At 37.8% G+C, this 26,787-nt stretch overlaps 1 protein-coding gene across 2 annotated transcripts in view; it reads right to left on the bottom strand.

The window, feature by feature from the left end:
- Positions 1–26,787, bottom strand: part of DERA (deoxyribose-phosphate aldolase) — a 120,941-nt gene that overhangs the window by 68,745 nt on the left and 25,409 nt on the right. Inside the window, exon 2 of one of the 2 annotated variants that reach the window (XM_077170213.1) lies at positions 16,238–16,277. The exons of the other annotated variant lie outside the window; for it this stretch is intronic. Coding sequence (XP_077026328.1) covers positions 16,238–16,244 — 7 coding nt within the window. The 5' untranslated portion in view covers positions 16,245–16,277. The remainder of the gene's footprint in view (positions 1–16,237; positions 16,278–26,787) is intronic. 2 annotated transcript variants of the gene reach the window in all.

Genomic DNA, 26,787 nt, shown 5'->3' with positions numbered 1-26,787 from the left:
CGGAGCTTCACATCTGGCTCCCTCCTCCCTCTCTCAACCTCCAACCTTTCTGAACTGCAAGGAGTTCCCTGACACATTATGCCATGTTTTGTCTCTTACCTGAACATGCTGCTTGTTCCTTCTGCCCAGAATGTTCTTCCTTACTATGCCATAGAGTGAGCTCTTGACTCATCTCTTAAGAACCAGTTCACCTATTACTTCTTCAGTGAATCTTTGCAGTTTCACAGGTTAAGCCATTCCCTTGCTTCTTTGTGTTTCCACGCTACTTTGCAGTCTACCTTCAGTATCATCAGGCCCCTTCACACTGAATGGCATTGATTTATCTACATGTTTGTATCCACAACATATTTTAAAATTCCAAGCAAAGTGCCATGAGTGGCATTCAATACAAAACCGAATGGCTCCCAAAGGTAAACAATAATCTAATTCTGGACAATGGCCCTCCCCATCACTTCTGGACTTTTGGATCTCCACAAGAAGATCCAAAAGTTGGAATGAACTATAACTGAGGACATTTACCTTAAAAAACAATTTTTAGCACAATTCTCCCAAAGGTTAGAACCCATGAGGGTTCTCATACTTCTTAGGCATCACTTGTCCGAGGTCCCTGCAAACTATCTACTGTTAAATATAATGTCCCATATCACCTTTGACTTCTAAAAATATCATTAGTGGTCATAAAATTACCCAGCCCCATATTTAATACAGCCACAGAATTTGCCTCTGTGCCCTCCCATGACAATGAATTATATAAGTGACGATCTTCTTTTATTAGAACTTAATTTGCTACTCTTTAATTTCATCAAATAACCCAGTTCTCCTATTATGGGGTCTGGAGAAAAGAAAGGACTGATTGGCCTTTGTTATGACTTCCATAATTTTTAATATTTTATCAAGTACCCTTTCATTTCTCCTTTCCAGGAGAAGTGATGCTAATGCACACAATCTCATCAGGACCATAGAATGTTCTTCTTATGAGACCAGGGGGGTTTCAAGTAAACATGTCTTTGGGGAGAAAAGACATGAAACCATAATTAGAAGGTGATAATACTCCTTTCTTAAACTCTCTGGTGAAGAAAATCCATTGTTTCCCATAATAAATCATTTTGGTGGCTTTCGGGCCCTTCTGTTACTTATAAGTTTGTGCTCAAATACTCAACTCAAAATTTTTTATTTCTATTTCTTTTTCCTATTCAAGTCTCAGTGGAGACAGAAATCATTTTCCCTCCAAATCTACTTTCTAGCTTTTCCATCACTCTATTTGTGTTTTTATGGATGTGCTTACCCTTCTCCACAATATTCCTAAAACAGGTAGCACCAAATTCTAACCCGATGAAAGATTATTTATTTTGCATTTTGACTTTACCTTGATTCCTAAGGGAGAAAAATAAATCTTGAATAGAGGTGGGTTTTTTTTTAATTGCAGAAAGTAAGAAAGAATAAATTTTCTATGTTTTCTGTTTTTCATTTCCTCTTGGATTTTATATCTAACTGTATCACTCAAATTCGTTTCCTAATATCATCTCTAAACAGTCATTTCCTGGTAAGTACTTGTACAGTACATTTTTAATCACAGAGTACATTATTAAGTACCCTGGATTGGTCAGGGTTTCCATTGAAAGAGAACCAACAAAATATACATATATGTATATGCAAATATTATGAGAATTATTATAGGAATAGGCTCACACAACCATAAAAGATTAGCATATTCAAATTCCATAGGGCAGGCTGTAAACTGGGAACTTTGATGAAAGTTTTGATGAATACCCTCGGAGAAGCTGGCTGGCTGAAGTAGAGATAGAAATCCTTTCTGACTGTTGAAATGATCAGTTTCCAGTTAAGGCCTTCAATTGATCGGTTGAGACATCTCTCATTGCTGAAGCCAATCTCCTTCGGTGATCGTAAATGCAATCATCCATAGACACAATCAACTGACTGATCAGTTAAATTTATGAAATAATCTCATAGTAACAATTAGGCTAGTGCTTGCTTGGCCAAACAAATGGACATTTAACCTAGCCAAGTTGACACATGTCCCAAGTTGATGATTGACTTCACCACCCAGCCTCTTCCTATTGTAGTCACCTAATTGTGTATAATTCCTGCCTTATTTATTCTCAATTCTAAATTGCGACCTGTTAGGAATTAGCCACACACCCTCCATATATACCTAGTACAGAAACAGTTGCTCAATAAATGTTTGTGCCCCTTCCATCACTGTAAATTTACTTTATTACACTCGACATTGAAACCACTGAAATATCACTTGATCATGTCTAGTCTTTCAACCTTAACCTTGGAAAGAGTTAGCTTGGCTAGAAAAAAAAGAACCGTGGTTATCAGTACTACCCGATCCATATAAATATTCTATTCATATAAATTAGCTGACTCAACCTTGCTCATTTCCTAAGCCAAAGAGATACAAGACAGAAACTATCCTGGGAGCCCCATCCTTACCAGTAGTAGGATCTAGAATTAATCTTTTCAAAGTCTGGGATCCAATAAACCATGCACAAACCCTCTAGGGCATCCATGCTCCCACCAGGCATCAATAGACACTCCTAGAATTCTCAGTCCCTACAGCCCAGAAAGATGCTCTAGAAACCAGGAGACATCATCTTGACAATTATATTGTCATAGCCCAGAGAGCCTTGCTACCATGACATGTATCTCCCTGCCACACTCTGTCTCTAATCCCTACCTCCCACGGCCCACATACTTATCTACCAGACTATGCTTTAGGATATCAATCAAGTTCAGGTATGTCATGAATTTACTACACCCCTTGAAAAACTACAACTTAGATTGCTGGCACCAAGTTGACGACTACCTTGATCTTCTGATTTGTTTCCTCCATAAAAATCTTGCCTTTTCTTTGCTTACCCTCCTCTTCCATCTGGCTCTCATTTCCAACATGTCTTACATCCATTGCTACAAGGGTTATAACACTCTTTCAGAATACATCATTACAATGGAAGATGGCCTGGGTTCATATTACAAAGCATATGGATGCTTGCACCTTGCTTTGCATAGCAGTGTCACATGATTTTAAGGTTTTCCCACCTATGTTTATCCTCCATCCCTCACTGAGTTACTAGCCAATCTATTTCTCTAATTATCATTGCTCTTCAGTAGTCAACTGTCTATTTCTGTCAATTTTACTCCTCAATTCATCAGTTTTAAGTAGGCTAACCTACTATCTGATTAAGCTAACCGTCAGTAGGTTAATCTAGGCACTAGAAGAACCATTGAAAGGACAACTTCTTCTGTCATCTAAAATACTGTCTGGTACAGTCTTTGGGTTGGCCATTTCAGTTCTGTTTGTTCCCAGGATGCCAATGTTTACTCAGGAATCAGTTTCAAAGACTTCAGCAGTTGGTGACTGCAGTTATTTCCCTAAATAGTCGCAACTTCTGAGTGGAATGAAGTAGACAATATCTGATTTCCCATGTGCAAGTTCTACAACCTTTTCACTTAGCATTTCTAGAATACCAGGCATTGTACTAAGTGATGTGAGAAATGCAACAACAAAAAAAGAGGCCCCCACTCCCCACCCCCAATCCTTAAAAAGCTTAGGAAGAAATGGCATAAGCACTTGGAATCTCAGGTAGGACATGAGATTTTGTTGGTTTGTCCAGAATGATGCCCCGATGAATCCTAGAGTTATTCGAACAATGAGTGGAAAAGTATTTGCAAGCCCCCTTCGGGGAATGGTGAGAAGGGGGAGAAATTCAACTTCCCCAAGTTGAATTCTTGATATTCTCACAAGCAGTGTGGACAACCAAAGATATAGGCTGAGCCCCCAGTCTTGGGGTTTGTTTATATGAAACTTAACCCCACAAAGGATAGGTCAAGTCTACTTAAAAATTAGGCCTAAGAGTCACCCCCAAGAGAGCCTCTTTTGTTGCTCAGATGTGGACTCTCCCTCCAGCCAACGCGACGAGCAGTCTCACCACCCTCCTCCTCTCTGCGTGGGACATGACTCCCAGGGGTGTGGACCTTCCTGGCAACGTGGGACAGACATCCTGGAATGAGCTGAGACTCAGCATCAAGGGACTGAGAAAAACCCTAGAATGAGCTGAGAATTAACATCAAGGGATTGAGAGAAACTTCTCCACCAAAAGGGGGAAGAGTGAAATGAGACTAAGTGTCAATGGCTGAGAGATTCCAAACAGAGTCGAGAGGTTATCCTGGAGGTTATTCTTATGCATTAAGTAGATATCACCTTGTTGTTCAAGATGTAGTGGAGAGGCTGGAGGGAATTGCCTGAAAACGTAGAGCTGTATTCCAGTAGCCATGTTTCTTGATGATGATTGAACAATGATATAGCTTTCACAATGTGACTGTGATTGTGAAAACCTTGTGTCTTATGCTCCTTTTATCTACCATATCAACAGATGAGTAGAACATATGGAATAAAAATAAATAATAGGGGGAACAAATGTTAAAATAAATTTAGTTTGAAATGCTAGTGATAAATGAAAGCAAGGGGTAAGGGGTATGGTATGTATAATCTTTTTTTTTCTGCTATCGTTTTATTTCTTTTTCTGTTGTCTTTTTATTTCTTTTTCTAAATCAATGCAAATGTTCTAAGAAATGATGAATATGCAACTTTGTGATGCTACTAAGAATTACTGATTATATATGTAGAATGGAATGATATGTTAATGTTTTCGTTTGCTGTTAATTTTTTTTAATTAATAAATAAAAATTAAAAAAAGCTTAGGAAGAACACTGAGGAGAAAAAGCCATAGACCTGGGAAAAACTGATGCACAATACAAAATATAAGCCAAAACATAAGAGCAAAAATCTTTGGTTTAGACAAACATTTCCCAACCTGTTCCATAGGTTGTTATATCAGTTAGGAATCTTACAGCTGAAAACAATGCGGACTGATGTTGGCTATGGATCAAAAAGGGAAGGATATTAAGGGCACAGAAAAATGAGAAGAGATTGGAAGACCAAGCTCAGAAAGCAAATAGGAATTAAAGACAACAAAGGAGAGTCAAACACTACAAGAACAATGCCAAGATTTAACTGCAACAGTCTGGTCAAGTTGCCACAGCAATGTTCCTTATCTCAGTCAAAATTCTAAGTTTCCTAGGAAAATATGTAATACCTGAGCCTAGGTCACATGCTTATGGGAGACTGTAGTTTGTTGGGAGTGGGGGTAGGGTGGAGGGGGTGGGGAGGAAAGAGCTACCTCTACCTCTCTAGGGCCTCTTACAGTCCACAAACTAGGGAATTCCCCAACAATAAGGATGGATAGAAGTTGGCTATTGGAGAGTAAAAAAATGTTAAGTTTTTCTGACAACAATCAGTATATCTGGGGCATGCTAGATGGGAAAATTTCTCTTGGAGAGGCATTAAGCACATTAGCATATTAAAAACTATGAGAAGTCCCACAGTAAAGAAGCTTCTGGAATTTTCTTTAATCTAGTATTTCTCAAACTTTTTCACCACTAAAAGCTTTTTGCTTATGGCAATACTTAGTGTGCTAGCAGATAGGAAGGGAAGGTCAGAGTAGGCGCATCCAATAGACTGAATAAGAAATCTTCTTGGATAAATTGAGATTTGAGATTGACCCTCAAAAGCAGTGGTTTTCCATATGGAGACATTTTTATCAGGGAGGAGGAATGGGTGCCACTGGCATCTGGTAACTAGAGGATACTGGTAAACATCTGACAGAGGGTACCCCCAACAAAAAAAATTATCCAGCACCAAATGTCAATAATGCCAAGGCTGAGTGAGAATTCAGAAAAACTAGACAAAGCACTTTTGTGGGAAATGGGGGTGTGAAGAGCAAAAGCTAATTAGCTGTAGCTGATTGCAGCTTATTTGCAAAGCATGCCCAAAGGACACAGGAATGATCATGCTGAGAGGGTTCAGAAGCTTATGTATGAGGCCACTGACTACAGAGCTTCCATCCTGTCTTTAAAATTCTGACTTCAAGTGAATAAGAACCACTCATTCTCAGGTGCTGTTATGATTCCCATCTGGGGAATGAATAATCAGAGAAAACTGATATTTCAGAAGTGACTCTAAGGTTCACTAAGCACAAAATTCAAGACAGTGTTTCCTCTGGTCACTATCCAAAAAATATCCTCAGACAAGTCCTGTGTGCTATTAACAGATCAGACCAAACTGTCAAGACTGAGCTCGTCCACTTCCCCTAACCACTCCACGATCGGGTGACTGCTGCAATAAATTCAACAACTCTTCCTGATACTGTCCATCTGCTGAGCTTCTGGTCCTCACTAGGGTGACCACATCAACCTGGTTTGCCCAGGGCATGCCCAATTTATAGCTTGTTCCATCTGGTTCAGCATTTGCCCAATACTTCTCATTTTTTTGAAATAAACCAGGATGAGTACAAAACTCTACCAAGACCCCAACTTCTGCCGTGGTCTTGAGTAAGAGTGTGTGTGAGGTATGTGCGGTGAACAGAGTTCTCACTTTATTTATCATGCAGTTAACTCTGAAAGGAGACTAAAACTTGACTCCTTTCCCCACTCTCCCAGACATGTCAAAACTAACACACTCATGATGCAGGGCGTTCACTGATAACTGAAGAGTCTCAGAATATATGCTGCAAGAGACAGCTAAATCCTTCCAGTGTTGGGGGTGGTGGAATTATCAAACACTGTGTGTCTCTGCAGCCATTTGACATAACAGCTTGTTGTGCCCTGACCCAGGTCCATGCATGAGAGCCCAGCACCATGCCACGAGACAGTCATATCAGTGGGAAATGGGAGAGCGCATAGGTTAGCTCAACAGGGACAACGTAGGTGAATCTTTATAGGGTTCTTGTCAAAGAACATAAAGAGAGCAGACTAAAAGCTCCTGCTACAATGCTTCAATCATTTATTATATTCTGCAAATCTAAATAAAGCTATTGATTCATTTTAAATCCTTTTCTTAAAATGAAAATCTATTGGCAACAGTGAGCTCCAAAAAAAAGTATGGGTTTCATGAAAATTAAACTCTGAATTTCCACTTCTCAAGAACAATGAGAAAGGTTTCTAATTTGCACAAAATGTTTTTCAACATTTGCCATGTGCCATGGAAACCATGGAGATATCACTGACCACAGAAAAACACAGAAGACCCAAATCTGCCATAAAGTATCAGTACCTACTTTAAAAAATTAGCAGTTATTTCTGGAAGTATGTGCCAAAAGATGTCAACTTAAAAAATTCTCAGATAATGCAGTTACAGAAAACTGAGGCGTGACTTTCCATTTAAATAAAATAACTATTCTAAATTAATACTGCTCATTTTCACACCCAGGTTTTCTAGTGAATGTCTGAAAAGCAATGCAGTAGTTATTAATCTGTTGGCTCCATTACCAGCACAATTTCACAAACAAATATATAACATCAGTTTTATATTAGAGTAATACATCCCCAAAACAGAAAATCAGCTAAGTTAATTCAACTTAGACTAATTTTTTTTTAGTCTAATTTACCAAATCAAAGACAACATTTTGTGGTAGTTCATTCTGCTGAACATGAAAAATCTAATAATTATTGTGACTGCCCTTGTAGTCCAGTTTAAAGAGGTCAAAACTGAAATATAATTATTTGGTTTTGCATGATAAAATGGATGCAAATTTGGATGAGAAATAGTTATCATGATAAAAACAATATTGTTATTAAGTTAAGAAATCTATGGAGCACAGATACAGTTAGATCTGGTTGTGACAGACACATACTTCATAATTTCACCCAGTGAAACCTCCATATTAATAGAAGCTGCAGTTGTTGAATGTGACAAATATTTTATATATGCACAGGATAACCAAATACCTGATCTTTTGGTAAAGATGATATTGAATCAAAAATAAATTCTTCTGCATGGCAATTTGTATTTTCTCTCTTTGCTGGTCTTCACTGTTTGTACTGGAAACACCTATCTCTTCGAAAAGTAAAGTTCATTTTATAAAGCAATATAAGCTGATATTCAATAGTCTTGAACTATTTTGCAAATAAGACCTTTAGGTTTTGATTTTATTTTTTTCCAAATTAGTTAAAAGCCTTTTCTTAAAAAACTATTAAATGAATCAAACACCAAAAATCTACTGCTTTTGAAGCTTTTAGTGAATTACAATTATTGGCAACAGTAAATTGTTCGTACTTACTGCAAACAGGAAGACATTCAAATTTATCCCCTCAAAAGAAAGGATTTGAACACATTTAATGATGAGAGTTATAAACACTGTATAAGATTTCATTTTAAAATTCTAACATTGCACTTCGGAATAGCTCAACTTTTGATTATTTATTGCTTACATAACAAATCATTACAAAACGTAGTGGCATTAAAAAATAAAAACAACTATTTTAATTTTTTCTCATGATCTTCTGTGGGTTATATGGGGCCCAGGTAAATGATTCAGCTGTGGTCAGATGGTGACCAGGGCTGGAACATGCATCTTCACTCCTCATGCCCTGATGGAGGCGGCCGGACCAAATGGGCTCAGCGGGGACATTCTCTTTCTCTGTCTCCCTGTAGTCCCCAGATTACTCCCTCTCAAGAGCCTTCTCCAACAGGGCACCTGAATTTCTTCCAAAACAGCTCAGGGCTCCCAAAATAATAAAAGCAGCTCTTTGTTTGGGAAGCGCATGGGCTGTGAATTGAACCCAGGTCTCGTGCATGGCAGGCAAGAATTCTACCACTGAACTACCCTCACACCCCCGTGTTATAGATTTAGGATGTTAAATCTAAGCACCATGGTAACTACAAAGAAAATACTAGAGAATATGCAAGCTCACAAAGACAGAAAGTAGAGTAGGGGCTGCGAGGGCAGGAGGCAGACGGAATGAGGAATTCCCTCGGCAATGGGTGTCTGGCTTCTCCTTGGGGAGATGGGAAAGTTTTGGTGATAGAGGGTGGAGAGGGTACTGCAATATTGTAAATGTGATTAATCCACCTAATCGTATGCTGGGAACAGCTGATTTGGAAAGTTTATGTTCCCACAATTAAATATAGAAAACAGAAAGAGCAACTAGAGGAGGCAGGCAAGACAGTGGCATAGGGAGGTGTGGAATTTAGTTCACCATCTAGAGCAGCTAGTAAATAGCCAGGAACAGTCTGGAACAACTGTTTGGGAAACATCCATAACTGGACACACATTGTACATCAGTATAAAACAGGCGGAAAGGCCAAGATCTCAATAGGGAAATAAAAGCAAAGCCCCAGAAATGCAGAGGCTGGTGTCCCCTCCCCTACTGGCACAGCAAGCTGTTGGAAACATTTCCCCATAGGAAAAAGAGGCACTCTGTACTAGGAGCAAGGGAAGGCAACACAATTAAGCTCCAATTGCAGTTTTAATTAACAAATTTGGACTGCTGAATACAAGCTTCAAGCACAAGTAAACCCAAAGGAAGCAGGAAAGTAACTCTGAGGTCTCTCCCAGCAGAGAGGAAACAGGGCTAATGAAGGGTGGGTGGGGAGCGAGGAGGCTTTTATAGTCAGCTGAGCTCAGAATATTGGAAAAGGGCTGTGACCAAAGAAAAGGGGCACAGAGCCAGGTACCAACTCTGGCTCTTGACTGGCAAAACTTGGGGGCTGGGGACTAGTTCTGAAAAGAGATTTTAATTTCATTTTTTTTTCTTTTCTTCTCCCCCACCCCACCCCAATTTTAATGTATTCAAAGTAGCTCATTAGAGAAAGCTTCAGGCATTTTCAATTGTCAGCACTGACCCAGGTAAAGGCAGAGTTAAGATAGGTCTAAGAGACAAATTAACAAGTCAACTGAAGACATTAAGCCACCAAAGAGTATATCTTCCCCAAGAGAAGGGGATGGGGGATCCAGCACAAGTAACAGCCCTCCTTCAGAGAATTCAGACCCCAGGGGCTAAAAACCAGAAACTGCTTAAGCCTGCCTTCCACCTCAGCCTCTGTCTCAAGCAAACTCATTGTAAGCTGAGAATTAAAGGCTCCACACCACCTTACGCAGAGGGGAGCTGTGGGCTGACCAGTGCCACCTGCTGGGCAGGACAGGAAAAGTACAGAGTCTAAAGGCTCCACAGGCAGGTCAGACAACCTGCTGGGTCTCATCCTCAGGGAAACTTGATACTGATTATACCCTCCTCCTGAGTCCTGGGCCTGCCCTGTCTGGGAAAATCTGATTGGGGTCAATCATATCTAGATAGACCCTCCTCAAAAGAAAAAAAAAGCTCCATACAGCAGGGCAAGAACCAGAAAAACAAGAGTTGAAAAACTCTGATCAGTTAAACTCAAGCTATGCTAGAGATCTAGAATAATCTGAACTAAATGGCAAAGAAGATAGAGAACAAAGCCAACCAACATAAAACCCTAGATAAAGGAGTGAAAACAAACTCCAGAATAATCTAATCAAGGAAACCAGTTGCCTAAACACCAACAAAAAATTACAAGTCATATCAGGAAAACGAAAATATGGCTCAGTCAAAGGAACAAACTAACGGTTTAAAATGAGATACAGGAGTTGAAATAACTTATTAAAGATGTTCAAACAAGCATGCTAAATCACATCAAAAATCAAATCAACGAGTTGAGGGAAGATATGGCAAAAGAGATGAAGGATATAAAGAAGACATCAGGTGACCATAAAGAACTCAAAAGTTTGAAAAAAACAAATGGCAGAATTTATGTTTTCAGAAATGAAAAACATAATGGAGACTGAAACAGCGGATTTGAAGAAGCAGAAAAAAGGATTACTGAGCTAGATGACAGGACATCTGAGATCCTAAACAGAAAAGAACAGAGAGGGAAAAGAATGGAAATATATGAGCAGAATCTTAGGGAACCATGGTGGTTTGAAGCTATTATGTACCCCAGAAAAGCCATGCCCTTTAATCCTCATTAAATATTGCTAGATGGTATCTTTTTGTTTCCATGGAGATATGACCCATCCCATTGTGGGTGGTAACCTTTGATTAGATGGTTTCCATGAAGATGTGTCTCCACCCATTCAAAGCGGGGTTGCTTACTAGAGCCTTTTAAGAGGGAACCATTTTAGAAAAAGCTTTAAAACCACCAGAGTCAACAGAGCCCACACAGCGAGAGACCTTTCAAGCAGAAGGAAAATGCCCCTGGGGAAGCCTTATGAAACAAAGAGAGAAAGCTAGCAGACTTCACCATGTACCCTCCCAGCTGAGAGAGAAACTCTGAACATCATGGCCCTTTATTTGGATTTAAGCTATCTTTTTCTGGATGCCTTAATTCAGATATTTTCACGGCCCTAGAACTATAAACTTGCAACTTAATAAATTCCATTTTTAAAACCATTCTGTTTCTGGTATATCGCATTCCATCAACTTGCAAACTAAAACAGGAACTGAATGACAATATGAAGTGCAAGAAAATATGTGTTATGGGTGTCCCGGAGGGAGAAAAGAAAGAAAAAGGGGCAGAAAGAATAATGGAGGAGATAATCACTGAAAATTTCTCATCTCTTATGAAAGACATAAAATTACAGACCCAAGGAGTACAGCACACCCCAAACAGAATAGATCCAAATAGACCTACTGCAAAACATTTACTAATCAAATTGTCGAATGTCACAGAGATCTGAAAGCCGCAAGAGAAAAGCGATCCATCACATATAAGGGAAGCTCGAAAAGACTATGTGCAGATTTCTCAGCAGAAACCCTGGAGGCGAGAAGGAAGTGGTATGATATATTTAAGATACTGTAAGAGAAACACTACCAATAATTCTATACCTGGCAAAACTGTTCTTCAAAAATGAGGGAGAGTTTAAAATATTTTCACACAGACACCAAGAAGATCTGTGAACAAGAGACCTGCACTACAAGAAATACTAAAAGGAGGACTACAGGCAGATAGGAAAAGACAGGACAGAGAGGTCTGGAGAACAGTGTAGAAATGAAGACTATCAGTAAGGTAAAAAGAGAGAAAAAAGTAAGATATAATATATCAGAATAAAAGCAGGATGCATGCAACAAACATGGATGAAGCTTTAGGACAGTATTTTGAATAAAATTAGCCAGAATTAAAAGGACAAATACTGTATGGTTTCACTAATATGAACTAACATTAAAGAGCAAACTTTGAGAGTTAAAGTTGACAACACAGGTTATCAGGAGATAGAAAGACGGTAGAGATCAGGCAATTGTTGCTGAAGGAGTTCAACAGGATTGAGTGTAAAGATCCAGAAATGGAGAGTACAATACTTTCTGATGGTAGCACAATATTCTTAAGTGAATTGAACAAAGCTGAGTGTGAGTGTAGTGGAAAAAGAAAGATTAGGGGATTAGGGGCATATATGACACCAGAAGGAAAGACAAGAGATAGAAGATTGGGACCGTATAATTTAGCAAAACCTAGAGTGGACAATGATGGTGATTAAATGTACAAACATATAAGAATGTCTCTGCATGAGGGAGGACAAATGAACATCAACAGTGTAATGTATTGAAAATGGGATGGTATATGGAAAAAATACAATCAATGTAAGGTAGGTTCTATAGCTAACAGTAACACTGTAATATGTTTCCATTAAATGTAACAAAGACAATATACCAAAGTTTAATGTCAATAAGAAGGGTTATAAGGGAGGAGTATAGGATTCTCAGTGGCACTGATGCTTCTCCTATTTATTTTTATTTTTAATTTTTTCCTCTTCTTTCTTTGTGTAAGAAATGGAAATGACCTCATACAGATTATGGTGGTGAATGCATAAGTATGTGATTATAGCAGGAACCACTGACTGTTCACTTAGGATGGATTGAATGGTGTGTGAGTAAAGCTGTTTAAAAAATAAAAAGAAAGATATAGATGCTAGAGAAAATGTGCAGAAAGAGATGCACCTATTCACTGTTGGTAGGAAAGGAGAATGGTGCAGCCCCTTTGAAGGGCGGTGTGGTGGTTCCACAGGAGGCTAAGCGTAGAGTTGCAATATGACCCTGCAATCCTGTTATTAGGTATCTACTTGGAAGAACGGAAAGCAGGGACATGACTGGACATTTGGACACTGGTGTTTATAGCCGCAAAGTCACAGTTTGCAGTGGATGGAGGTGGCCTAAGGGTACGTGACTGATGAACAGAAGGGTGAGGATGAACTGTGCTGTAAGCATACAATGGAATACTGAGCAGCGGCAAGAAGGACAGAAATTGTGAGGTGAGTGAACCTACAGGACAGTATTTTGAGTGACGTAAGCCAGAAATGAAAAGACAGATATTATAATGCTTCACTAATTGAACTAACTATAATGTGCAAACTCTGAAAACTGAATCCAAGAGCATAGGTTGTAAGGGGAAGGCTTATTGTAAAGGTTCCTAGACTGCAAACTCTTAGAGCAGTTACATCTATTCTGGAATGGTAACTGTCATTGCTAAATTTTGAGAAAATAAGCTATTTATGTATAACCTCATCATGCCCTGAAACTTTGGGTAACTGTGTGACACCTGAGACTCAGAACTAGAGCTCTGCAGCTATGAAAGTCAGCACTATCTCATACAGTTAACTGTTAAAAAAGCGGAAAAAAAAGATCAGATTTCAATAAGAGATATGTATGAAGCCCATCTAGTTAGGACTAAGGTATCAGACTAAAAGGTAAAGGATGATACTGAATATATTTTAAAACTTACTTCTGTATGAAACCAAAGGAAGAGATGGTTATTTGGTCCAAAATTTATGTTTCCTGTAGCACACTATCTAATTTATCTTATATGGTCAGTTTATTCGAACACCATAATTACATGGAAACTTGAACAGGGAGTGAGATATTGTTGGTTTATACAGGTTACTATAATGCCCTATACACTCCAGGGTGATCTGGGCAGAAGATAAAAAGTATTTTCAAAGTTACCTTGAGGGACTGGGGGAAAATGTGGAAATTTTAAACTTCCCTACCTGGGGAACACCTGATATTCTTGCAAGCATTGGGGACTATCAATTTAATAGGCCAACCCCTTGATCTTGGGGCTTGCCCTTTTGAAACTTATTCCTGCAAATGAGAAGCTAAGCCTACTTATAATTATGCCTAAGAGTCATCCCCAGAGAACCTCTTTTGTCACTCAGATGTGGCCTCTCTCTTTAAGCCAATGTCACAGATAAACTCACTGCCCTCCCTGCTATGTGGAACGTGGCTCACAGGAATGAGCCTGGCCCTGGCATCGTGGGATTGAGAAAGGCTTCTTGGTCAAATGAAGAATAGAAATGAAACAAAATAAAGTTTCAGTGGCTGAAAGACTTCAGATAGTCAGGAGGTCATTCTGGAAGTTATTCTTATGGAGTATATAGATAACCTCTTCCAGTTTTTGGTGTATTAGAGTAACTACAGGGAAACACCTGAAACCTTGAACTGTAACCCAGTAGCTAAGGCTTGATTCTTGAAGATGATTGAATAATTATATAGCTTTTATGGTGTGAGAGTGATTGTGAAAATCTTGTGATCGACACTCCCTTTATCCAGTATACAGACAGATAAGTAAGAAAATAAAGACAAAAAAATAGATAAATAACAGGGAGTATGGGATTTTGAATGTTCTTTTTTACATTTATTTTTATTCCTATTTTTGTTTTTGGAGTAATGAAAATGTTGAAAAATCGATGGTGATGAATGCACAACTATATGATAATGCTGTGAATCAATGATTGTATACTTTGAATAATTATAGGGTATGTGAATATATCTTAATAAAATTGCATTAAAAAAGAAAGAGCAACTACAGAGACAAAGACATTTAAATGCAATAAGTAATCCTGGACAGGATCTAACAAGAGAGAATAGGCTTAAATGGCATTATTGGGTCATATGAAAAAGTTAGAATATAAACCATAAGCTTTATTATCAATATTATATTTCTTGAGCTTGATGGCTGCACTTAGATCATTATATGTAACTGTCCTTGTTCTTAGGGAATGAGCATGGCTATGTTGAGTGTTCAAGGAGCATGATATATGCAACTTACACAAATGTCAGAAAAATGGATTTATGAATGAGAGAAAGATGGATGGATAGAGTGATGCAGCAAATGTGGCATAATGTTAAAGCTGGTGATCTGGGTATCTGGGGAAATATGAATATGTTGAGTTCTCAGTATGAGGTCTGTATTATTTTTCTAACTATCCTTGAGTTTGAAAGTATTTCAAAATCAAAAGCTTAAAAAATAATTATGGCCCACAGAAAAGAATCAATTGAAGGTGTCAACAATTTCAAACTCAATAACCATAAAATACAACTTTGAAAAATATCGCAGAATGTTTTAATAATTTTAAAAACTGAAAAACAGTCTTCAAAAAATACCAATTACAAGATATCTGACTGACACAACTAAGAAACTAATTAAAGCAGAGTAATAATTCAATTTATGTTCTTTCACAATGCTGAGATAATTAATATAATTATGATTTTGACTTTGATGTACATTAATTTTACTTTTAAAATGAATTTTGCTTTAATCAAGTTTCTGAATAGAACACTTTTGCCTTGAAAAGAAGGTCCGCCAATATGATAAAAACAATTTATCAGTCTAATGAATGATTTTAATTATATAATTTTAAGTATTTTTAGTGTCCCTCTCACTATCTAAAGTATCCAATTTGAATGGTAGATCACCACATCAAAAATGCAACTCAAAAGTCACCTTTAAGCAGTTTCCCCAGCCCCTTACCCACAAAGCCTTCCCCTGGGCTCCATTTTACTTTAACAGACCAACGTAAAATGCTTACTAATCAGACTATTGTCAGTCAAGAAATATTTAGTCAAGAGTAATTGTTGTTGAACTGTTTAGTTAGATTTTGCCAGAAGACCAGAAGCTTCCCCAAAGCTAAGGAACGCAGACCATTTCATTGGCCTTCATCTTTCCACCTTTCCTAGTCCAGCTCCTCATCAGAGCACTTGACTGACAGATAACAAATGAGCTATAACGTTTGATGAGTCAGTGCTGAAAATACATAGATTATAGAGAAACAGAGTTTGGGGAAGCCCTGATACATTAGAAGTAAAGAAGCACAGCCAGGCACTTAACCAAAATTCATTAACCAGCTACATTTTGATAACGAAACCCAAAAAGGGTACTCTGGGGATAAAGAAGAATGATTCAAAAAGAGCAAATCTAGCAAAAAAAGTGGTGGCAATATGGGAGAAGAAAAATGTGTGACTTGACAACATAAAGAATCAAATGAAAGCAACTATATTATTTTGCATCCTCTAGTGAAGTAATTGATATAAGAAAGCATTAACGGGCAGTGTGACAGTGACTCAGTGGCAGAATTCTCACCTGCCATGCCAGAGACACGGGTTTCATTCCCAAAGCCTGCCTGTGCCAAAAAAGAAAAGAAAAGGAAGCATTAGCAATGGATGCTAAAGACACTGAGTGAAAAGTTTATGGGGAACTGATACCCACCTTGTGTGAAAATATCACCTTACATGCTACTTGCAGTCAAAGCAGGGGTGGGGGGTAGGGGGATTGGAATATACAGTGGGCAGATGAGGCTGCAGTCTCCTTCAGAGTGGGAAAACGGGATACTCATCATGATGAACCTTGTGATGTGGTGAAGTATAAAGTACACAGCAACACCTATGAAGTACCTTCATGAAAAATGTGTAAATCAGATCTCATTAAGCTTTAGATTTAACTTCTAAATTAAATGAAATACAGGAGATAGAGAAATAAGGAAAGACATCAAGAGGAAACAGACAAATACAGAAGGTGGAACAGTCTACAAAAAGCTAACCTAGTTTCTTGGGGCCTGCCCATGCAAAAAAAAAAAAATTAAAAATCTAACCTAATCTCATCAGGTTCACAGCACCAAAAAAGGGTGTACCTCCAGATTTAGGGAAACTTTAACACAACTGAATATAATGATGGGTTTTTTTGGATCCTGGTTTGAACAAACCAGCTATAAAATTCATTTTACTGACAATTGTGGAAATTTAAGTAGGACTTAGAATCAGATAACATGAAGGTATTCTCTCAAATTTTATTAGTGTGACAATCATATTTTAGTTATGTAGAAGAACATTTTAATTTTGGGGGATGCAGACTGAAATATTTAGGAGTGAAATATTATAATGTCTGTAATTTTCATTTAAAATACTTCTTAAAAAACTGATGAACAGTAAAGTATTAACAACTCTTAAATGTAGGTGACTGGTATTTAGGTGTAATTTACTCTAGTTCTTCTACTCTTCTGAATGTTTGAAGTCTTTAATAATAAAAAGAAACTATAATCAAAAGCCATCTAAACAGCATAATAAATGAGGGAAATTGTGATAATCAGTTTCCAAAATGGTCCCCAGTGATTCTTGCCTCCTGGTATTCATTCCCTTTCCACAATAATTTGGGCTGATCTATGTAACCAATACTGCAGAAATAACAGTGTGTGTCTTCCAGTCCAAAATAGCATAGGACATTACAGCATCTGCCCTACCATCTTGGATCACTCACTTGGGGGTAAGTCAACTGCCATGTCACAGGGACACTTAAGCAGTCCTATAGGGAAGTCCACATAGCGAGGAGCTGAGACACAGTGAGGAGCTGAGACTACTCACCAGACTACCTTGCCAACTATGAGAGTCAGCCCCTTGGAAGTAGATCCCTTACCCCAGGCAAACCTTTGGATGACTTCAGCCTTGGCTAACATCTATAACCTTGTAACCAAGAAGTTAGAATTTAAGAAATGATTATGATTACTGAATCATTATACAGATATTTATTTTCTAGTATATTAGAATAGACAGAGGGGAATACTGGAAATCTTTTAACTGTTATCCAGCTGCCTTGATCTTCGATAATGATCGCTTAACTATATAGCCTTTATCTTGTGATTGTCAAAACCATATGACTGAATTCTGTTTTTCAACTTTAGAGTCTCACGATCACTAAACACAGGCCCTAATGTTTATTAACAAAGGGCCTTGGGTCAACCCAGAACTAGCTCATCCCAATTCCAAAGTTATCTTGATAACCAAAGCTGGATCTGACCAAAATTGATCAGCCTGACATGTGCAGTTGCTTAAACTTTTACCTATAAGTGACCTCTACCTCATTATAATGCTAAAAATCATGCCTATCACCATATTAAGTCTGCCATTTCTTACATACAATGTGACTAAGCATACAATCAATCTGTTCCTGCGCAACAATAAGATCATCTCTAACCTCATCATCTCGAGCCGTTGGGTGCTCATATATCCTAAAACCTGCCAATCTTTTGAAACTAACCCGGCGTCTCAGGAATTGATCATTTGAACACATTGGGCAGAGAACCCACCACTTTTGATCAGTATCAACCTCATGGAAGACTCCTTGACAGGACCACCAGCAAAGCTACTCCCTAATTTCTGATCTACAAAAACTGAGTGAGATCAAAATGCTTATTGCTTTTCCAGGCTGCTAAGTTTTGGGGTACTTCATTGCATAGGACTAAATAACTAAGATAGAAACCAATATGAAAAGCTTCCAGTAACAACTGCTTCACAAGTACAAAACAGAAGGCTGGGAGTTATTCTTTTTTTCCCAAATTTTAGCAATTAAATATTTAACATTCTACTAGTACAAATGTAAAAATCAAATTACATTGAAACTCAGGTATATACAAATGTAAAACTAAACTATGTATTTAAGATTAGTGAGCTTTACTGTATATAAAACCTCACTCAAATTTTTAAAAATAACTATACTGAAACTCTAGAAGTTGTTACTATACCAATGGGTACCCTTGTGTTCTAGTCTGCTAATTTTTCCGGAATGCAATATACCAGAAACAGAACAGCTTTTAAAAAAGGGAATAAGTTGCTAGTTTACAAGGCCGTGAAAATGTCCCAATTAAAGCAAGTCTATAAAAACGTCCAACTTAAGGCACCAACAAGAGGCTACCTTCACCCAAGAAAGGCCAATGAAGTTCAGGGTTTCTCTCTCAACTGGAAAGGCACATGGGGAACATGGTGATGTCTTCTAGGTTTCTCTCCAGGCCTCTTGCTTCATGAAGCTCCTCCGGGGGCATTCTCCTTCTTCACCTCCAAGGGTCGTTGGCTGGTGGACTCTGCTTCTTGTGGCTGTGTTGTTCTCATCATTCTGGTGGCTCCCTCAGATCCCAAGCCTTTTCCAAAATGCTTCCTCTTTTAAAGGATTCCAGTCAACTAATCAAGACCTACGTGGAATGGGTTGGAGTCACATCTCCCTCTATTCAAAAGTTAATACCTGCAATTGGGCAAGTCACATCTCCATGGAGATATTCTAATCAAATTTCCAACCTACATTATTGAATAGGGATTAAGAGAAAGTATTGCTCCCACAAGACTGATTTGGATTAAAACATGGCTTTTCTAGGGTTCATAGGTTTGAAAGGATTATGGACCCTAGAAAAGCCATGGTTTAATCAAAATCCCATTTCGTAAATGCAGAATAATCCCTATTCCATACTGCATGTTTGAATCTGTAATTAGATCATCTCCCTGGAGATGTAACCCAATCAAGAGTGGTTGTTAAACTGGATTAGGTGATGACATGTCTCCACCCATTTGGGTGGGCCTTGATTAGTTTCTGGAGTCCTATAAAAGAGGAAACATTTTGGAGAAAGAAAGAGATTCAGAGAGAGCAGAGCAGAATGACATAGCCACAAGAAGCAGAGTCGACCAGCCAGCGACCTTTGGAGATGAAGAAGGAAAATGCCTCCCGGAGAGCTTCATGAAACAGGAAGCCAGGAGAAGAAGCTAGCACATGATGCCGTGTTCATCATGTGCCCTTCCAGATGAGAAAGGAACTCTGACCATGTTCACCATGTGCCTTTCCAGATGAGAGAGAAACTCTGTGTTTGCCACGTGCCCTTCCACTTGAGAGAGAAACCCTGAACTTCATCGGTCTTCTGGAACCAAGGTATATTTCCCTGGATGCCTTTGATTGGACATTTCTATAGACTTGTTTTAACTGTTTTTTTTTTTTTTCTCAGCCTTAGAACTGTAAACTAGCAACTCATTAAATTACCCTTTTTTAAAGCCATTCCGTTTCCAGTATATTGCATTCTGGCAGCTAGCAAACTAGAACACCATGTGTCTAAGTTCAGCTCAATTTTATTTACAAAGTTAATATATTTTTAGCTTTTTAAAATATCTTTAACTTGATGTCTACCAATTGTTTTTCTAAACTCTTCTCCAAAGGGTTTCATTAGCATTGAAAATATGGTTTGCCAAAATAAAACTGGTGTCACTTGATGACTGACCTCTCTAGAGAATGAACAGCAGCTTTCCACTTGTGTTGTTTTTTGTTATTGTCTAAATAGCTTTTAAACCTATGAAAAAGTAGTGCTTTTTACACCATTGGCATTATTTTTAACTCTTAAGGGAAGCATAATCAAAAGGTTTTTCAGAAACTAAGGAAAGTATTTCTACCAGGTGCCCAGTATGAAGCATTTCATTAACTATTTCAAAGAACTCTTCTTAACTGGCTATGTTGGGTCTGTCTATATAGTTTTCCTTAGCAATCTGCATATCAAAGCTGTTTTAGAAATGTACTATCTTGGCTTGACTCAAGAAGAAAGGGGCAGTTAAAATATCCAATAGCTTCCTTTCCATTTCATTTTTCATTTATCATAGTTCTGAATGAGCTTACTGTAAAGCTTGAACAGTATAACCATGGTAACAAATCCAAACCCACAAGCCATCTACTGAGGCCCAGTGATAGAAAGCCAAGGACAGAGTCAGGGAAGAGTGTGAAGCACCAGCACTTGCTACAAGCACCGAACTGGACTAGGGGAATTCTGAGATCTGGTTCTGTGACCTGGGTCCTCACTGAAATTGGATTTGGAATTGGAAAATCATTTATGGAGCACTAACTCTGTGCCAGGCATTGCTTTCGCACAATGTTCTATCATAGGACAACTGGTTCAATGATAAAGGTCTTCTCTGACTAATTTAGCAACAGGGCTAGAAGGCCATCACTGTCAGGAAGAAGAGATCCAGCCAAAAGCCTGAAGGTATGGCAGTCGTTGCCGAATCAAATTGAGAAGCAGTGCTAAAGAAACAGAGGCAATGACGGTATAGAACAAAGCAAGAGACTGGGTTCTTGCTCCAACTCTGTCAATGTGAGGAGATTAGGCTGGCCAGAGAAGGTTTCAACTGACAGATTAGTAAAAATCAACTGTGAATCAAGGAGAGGGAAGACATTTAAAATAGTGAATATGATATGAAGACTGATTAGGAATGGTTATAGCCTATACCCAGATCAATTAACAATGACAACAAGTTGTGCTTGAGAGTAGAGGTAGGATTGCACAGATACGATGGGGTCAGGTCACAGAGAATACTGAAATTTAGACAAAGGACTCAGGACTTGAAATATTAAGGGACCACTGTTAATTTATTTGATCAGATTGATGTACCACATGGAATGGAAAGATGGAGAGACTGTAGCCAAGTTTCAGCCAAGTTTCTATAATGAATATTTATTCTCTGAATATCTGGGGGCAAAAAATAAAGGTTAATTTAAAATAGCTGAAAGAAAAAGGTAAAAAGGGCCAAAAATAGGACCAAAGGGGTAGGCTCTTTTGCTTTGAGATCAAATTATAATGTCAAATGAAGCTGTAAGTAAAATTAAGGGTTATTTAGAAACATTCAAGTTTAAACATTTTCACGTCCTTTGGTGAGCTGAGAGAACGGAAAGAAAAAGGTTCACAGTGAAAAATAACTTGTAATTTGAATTCAATTCCAATAAAAATAATTTTCATGAGTCCTACTATCAGACTAGGTGCTGAAATAAGTTAGATGGTTCTTGCCACCAAGAGATTTCAAACTAAGAGTAGAACTAAGGACTCATACGCCTCATTCTATCGTTTGTAATGAGAAAACAAAGTCAAGGAAATACAATGTGCTATGGAAATGTAAGGAAAAAGGAGTGCATGCCTATTAGGAGAAGGGGGTTGTCATGGTAGGAGAGCCAAGCCAAAGATTATGAAGAACAAGAAGAGTTGGGGGATGGGAAGGGGGAGGACAGGCTGAGGTGGGAAAACTCAAATTTAGTTCAGAAAAGAATGAAACTGTTTTTCTTATTCTGGAAAATGAAGTTTAAAAATGAGAGAAACAGAAGCAAAGCCAGAGTTAGAAACTGAGAACAAGTTCTGGAATTACAATCGTAATCTCCCCTAGTGTTCTTCAAGGCAAACTCAAAAGTTCATCAGGCTCACAGTTTTCCATCTAAATAGGTAATCTAAGATTCAACATCTCCTTAAAACCACTCTTATTGTCAGAAGACTACTGAAAGCAAAGAAATAACCCTCCAGTGACATTGCAAAGTTAACAAACTTAAAAAAACAATCTACAACATTCAACTCTTCCCAAAGCCAAATACACACACTAAGTACTCATACCCAAAGTGAAAAGTTTAAATCCTGATCCCTAAGCAAAAATTAATTTAGAACCCCATGGCTTTATTTCCATATTGGCAAAAGGCACAGTATTGATTAGTAAATTTAATTAATCACCCTGGAGAGCTGTTCCCTTTAATCTACATATTGACTTTTGTAGATTATATACCTGGTGTTCTTTTCTCATTAAATGTACCATTATAACAAATTGACACCTTACTTGCTCCTGCTACTTGAGTAACACTCATACATCTACTCAAATTAATATATCCTCTGCTTTGAATACTGTTCTCTCCATTCTCATTGGCTAACTCCCTCTCAGCCCGCGGGATCAGTTTAACACCATACTCTCTAAGCAACTTTCTCTGTATATAGGTTAGGTGTCCCAGCTAATGTATTCCCTCAACACACTGGACTATTTTTAAACAATTTAATCACAGAGAAAACAATTTATCACAGAGAAAACAGGGGGATAGATGGAAGTCTACCTTTAGTGTTACTTTTCCTACTCAACACTGGGAACACTACAGTAAGGCTTATGTGTCCCCAGGCAAAAGACTGGATGAGTCATCTCTGCAGAAACTACCAGTCCAAGAGAAAAGATCCATAGATTCTGAATAACTGGGAGTCTTTCAATAAAATGGCCCAGTAAGATCATCTTATGGTTGATAAGTCCTATCCAAGCCCTACCCAAGCTTCCAATCAGCTTTTTATTGCTTCACTTTTAAATATGAATGGACAACTGAGGCTTATCTGACAAATGAGGAAAGCTTCTTACATAAAAGATGTAGAGTAAAAACTAGTGGTTGGAGGAGAGAGCAGAGGGCCTTAAAGAGGCAAAAAAATGTAAGAAGCAAAAGAAAACTTCAAGATAATTATAAATAGTATCCTCATCCACACAGCAAAAGTGGGAAGAGAAAAAAAGGAGCATTCAGAAAACTAAGGAATTCTTGGAAATTGAAAATGTGATAACAGAAATGCAACATTCAATACAAGACTTGGAAGACAAATTTTTGGAAATCTCCCTACTCCTCACCAACACTCCCAAAAACCAGAGCAAGACAGAAAGCAAGACAAAACTGATAACGAGTTTGTATGTTGGTACATTTAATAAATAAAATAAATTTTAAAAAGAGAGACAGACAGTGGAGCTTGTGGTTGCGGATGGTAGGCAATCTCTTCTTTCAAGCCAACAGAAGCAATGGGAAAAAGAAACAGAGACTAACAGCAGAGGAGAAACAAGTTTTGAAATAAAAGGAGTAAGAAGCTAGACCATAGAAGTCTCTCAACCATTAGAATTAAAAAATGACAAATGGAGGAACTGAATCTCTCAATGATAATCAAAATGTTAGTTCTTACTCATCAGGGATCTACTAATGTTGCATATACAATTATAAATGCACTGTACTTCTTTCTGTTTATGCAATATGAGCTTGTAATTGTACTACAATGAGTGTGTCTGTATATGAAGTTGCTTGTTTTATTCATCCCAATGGATCAGATGATATCTTAATGTAGAAGACAAATCTTGTCCTGAAAAAACCCTGGGGTTTTTTTTGTTTATAGGATGTGAACTTATAATTGTACTACAATGAGTATGTCTGTATATGAAGTTGCATGTTTTATTCATCCCAATGGATCAGATGATATCTTAATGTAGAAGACAAATCTTGTCCTGAAAAACCCTGGGGTTCCAGTAAAAACCACACAGCCCTGGCAAAAAAAATTAATAAATAAAACTGATAATGAGATTAAAGAATTGGTCTAGAAGGCTGAAAATCCAAGTAATAGAAATTCCAGAAACAGAGAAGAAAATGAAAGCAAAGAAATCAATCAGAGAAATCATTTAAGAAAATTTCCCAGGCCTAAAATAATATATGGTTCACGTAGTTAAAGAACCCATCAAGTGTCCAGAGCAATTAGAAAGGGGGAAGGTAGCACACAGAAGCATATCACTATGAAGTTTCAAACTCCAAAGATAATGAAAAATTTTCTCAAGCTTCCAAAAAGAAAAAATAAGAGATCATATTACAAAGAATGAGGATAGGAATAATATCAAATTTCTCAACAGGAACACCTGACAGTGGAAGAATGCCTTCCTATTCCTGAAGAAACATGATTTCAAAGAACGAATTCTATACTTAGCTAAACTATCAAATATGGCTAAAGAATAAAAGTATTTCCTGATGTTCAAGGTCTTCCTCTTTAGGAAGTTATAGATGGACATGCTCCACCAAAACCAGCAATAAAACCAAGAGGAAGATATGAAATTCAGGAAACAAGGGATCCAAAACAGCTGATTGAAAATAAACCCTAGGTAAGCTCAAGAAACCAGAAGTGTAGCAGACCTAGAGAGCTACTAGATTGGAACAGGAGAGTAGAGGACCCTGGAAGTGATGTTTCCACGAAAAATATAAAATTGATAAATTACCTGACTACTTGTACCAAGAAAAGAGTTTCTCTCTCTCTCTCTCTCTCTTTTTTTTACAGCTAGTACATTACTGAGTTAGAAATAATTACTTAGAGAATGAAGCAAATGAGACAATTTCAAAGAAAATTAAAATTTGTATAACAAATGAAATGTAAACACAGTATGGCTTAAATATAAATTAACATTTATACAGTCATAATGATAAAACACACTGAAGGGTACACAGATGGTTCAGTGGTAGAATGCTCACCTGCCATGCAGGAGACCTGGGTTCAATTTCCAGACCATACACCCCCACACACACAAAAAAAACAACACTGAAAAGTTATCAGTAAAAAAAAATCATATTACTGGGCAGGCCACAGTGTCACAGTGGCAGAGTTCTCGCCTGCCATGCTGGAGACCCGGGTTCTGTTCCCAGTGCCTGCCTATGCAAAAAAAATCATATTCCTCTGATACTGTGATGATAGGATGAAAGAGGGGAACTGTGGGAGAAAAGGAATAGGAAGTGTGAGAGAGCTAAACTTTTTGTCCCATAGCAGAAAATCAATGGATGAAACTTAAAAATTAAAAATTAAGAATAACAGTAAATCCATGTTATTTAGAAATATGGAAGTAAATACTAGAAGAAATGCCTGCTTCTGGAAAATGAGAAGTATGGAGTAGTGGGATAAGATAAGTGCCTGCTCTGTTAATGCTTGTAATCCTTGTAGTCTTAAATGTTTTCAAAGGATATATATATATTTCACCAATAAAACCCAAAATATTTAAAAAGTAAACTGAAGCATTTTATAATTATTAGGATGAAGACCAACATGTCTTACTCTGGACATTTTTTTTAAAAAAAGCACTTTCGCATTTCTTTGCTTTCTCAAAGAGATTATCTCAAAAGATCAGTAGACAAAAAAACTCAGAACCCCAAATTGAAACTAAAGAGCTAATTTCACCTCAGTGTTATAAACTGGTTGATATTTGTAAGTTACTTTATCACCCTAATAATTCTCCCAGGAGATTTGCTGCTAGGTTACAACCAACATTAAGGGCCTCTGGATATGTCTCCTAACAATTCTCTAAACTCCATTCTGCTATTTTATCTCTTCCCTCTACTTCAGGCATTTCACTAGAAAGTATACCATTATACTCCTAAAAGATACACCGTCTCCTTTCTTATAGACAAAAATTTACATGATAGACTGACATATGACTTACATTACCACTAAAATTTCACCATATGCCAGATACTTTGCTTTAAAAGGGCAGGAGAAATAATTTCTCAGGCAAGGAAGACAACAAATCCTCCACTGTTTTTTTGACACCCTACTTAGCCTACCCTACATCTCTATGAAGTGGACTCATTTTATCAGCCTAAAAAATTATTAGTTTCAAAAAAAAAAAAAATCAGGCTTCAATTAGAAATAAGAATGAAGCCAATTGGGTTGGGACTAAGGTAAATCAGAATACAGGGTAATGGATGATATTGTCTGTATTTTAGAACTTCACCTCTGTATGAGACCAAAAGAAGAAAAGTTTGTTTTGTCTAAAACCTACATTTTTTATTGCACATATTTTAACTCAACTCGTCTGGATAGCTCATTTAAACAACCCAAACACGTGATACCCAGAATGAGAATGTGGGCTTGTAATTCTGCATAGCTTAATGTAATACCTGGATACATCCTAGAGTATATAAGGCACATAATTAAAAAGTACTGGCAAAGTCCCTTGAGAGACTGGAGAAAAAATACAGAACTATTAAACTTTCCCACCAGGGAAACCCCTGATAGTGTCTCAAACATTAGGGACTCCCAAGATAATAGGAAAAGCCCTGGATCTTGAGGCTTGCTCTTATGAAACTTGTTTCTGTAGTAAAGAAGCTAAGCCCACCTATAATTATGCCTAAGAGTTACTTCCAGAAAACCTATCTTCTTGCACAGATGTGACCTCTCTCTCTCTCTCTAAGCCCAACTCTGCAAGGAAAATCGTTACCCTCCCTGCTATGTGGGACCTGACATCCTGGGGTTAGCCTGGTCCTGGTCA

The sequence above is a fragment of the Tamandua tetradactyla genome, chromosome 7, assembly GCF_023851605.1.
Source record: "Tamandua tetradactyla isolate mTamTet1 chromosome 7, mTamTet1.pri, whole genome shotgun sequence".
Lineage (NCBI taxonomy): Eukaryota > Metazoa > Chordata > Mammalia > Pilosa > Myrmecophagidae > Tamandua > Tamandua tetradactyla.
The sequence above is the reverse complement of the archived record's forward strand: the minus strand, read 5'-3'. Positions and strand labels throughout refer to the sequence as shown.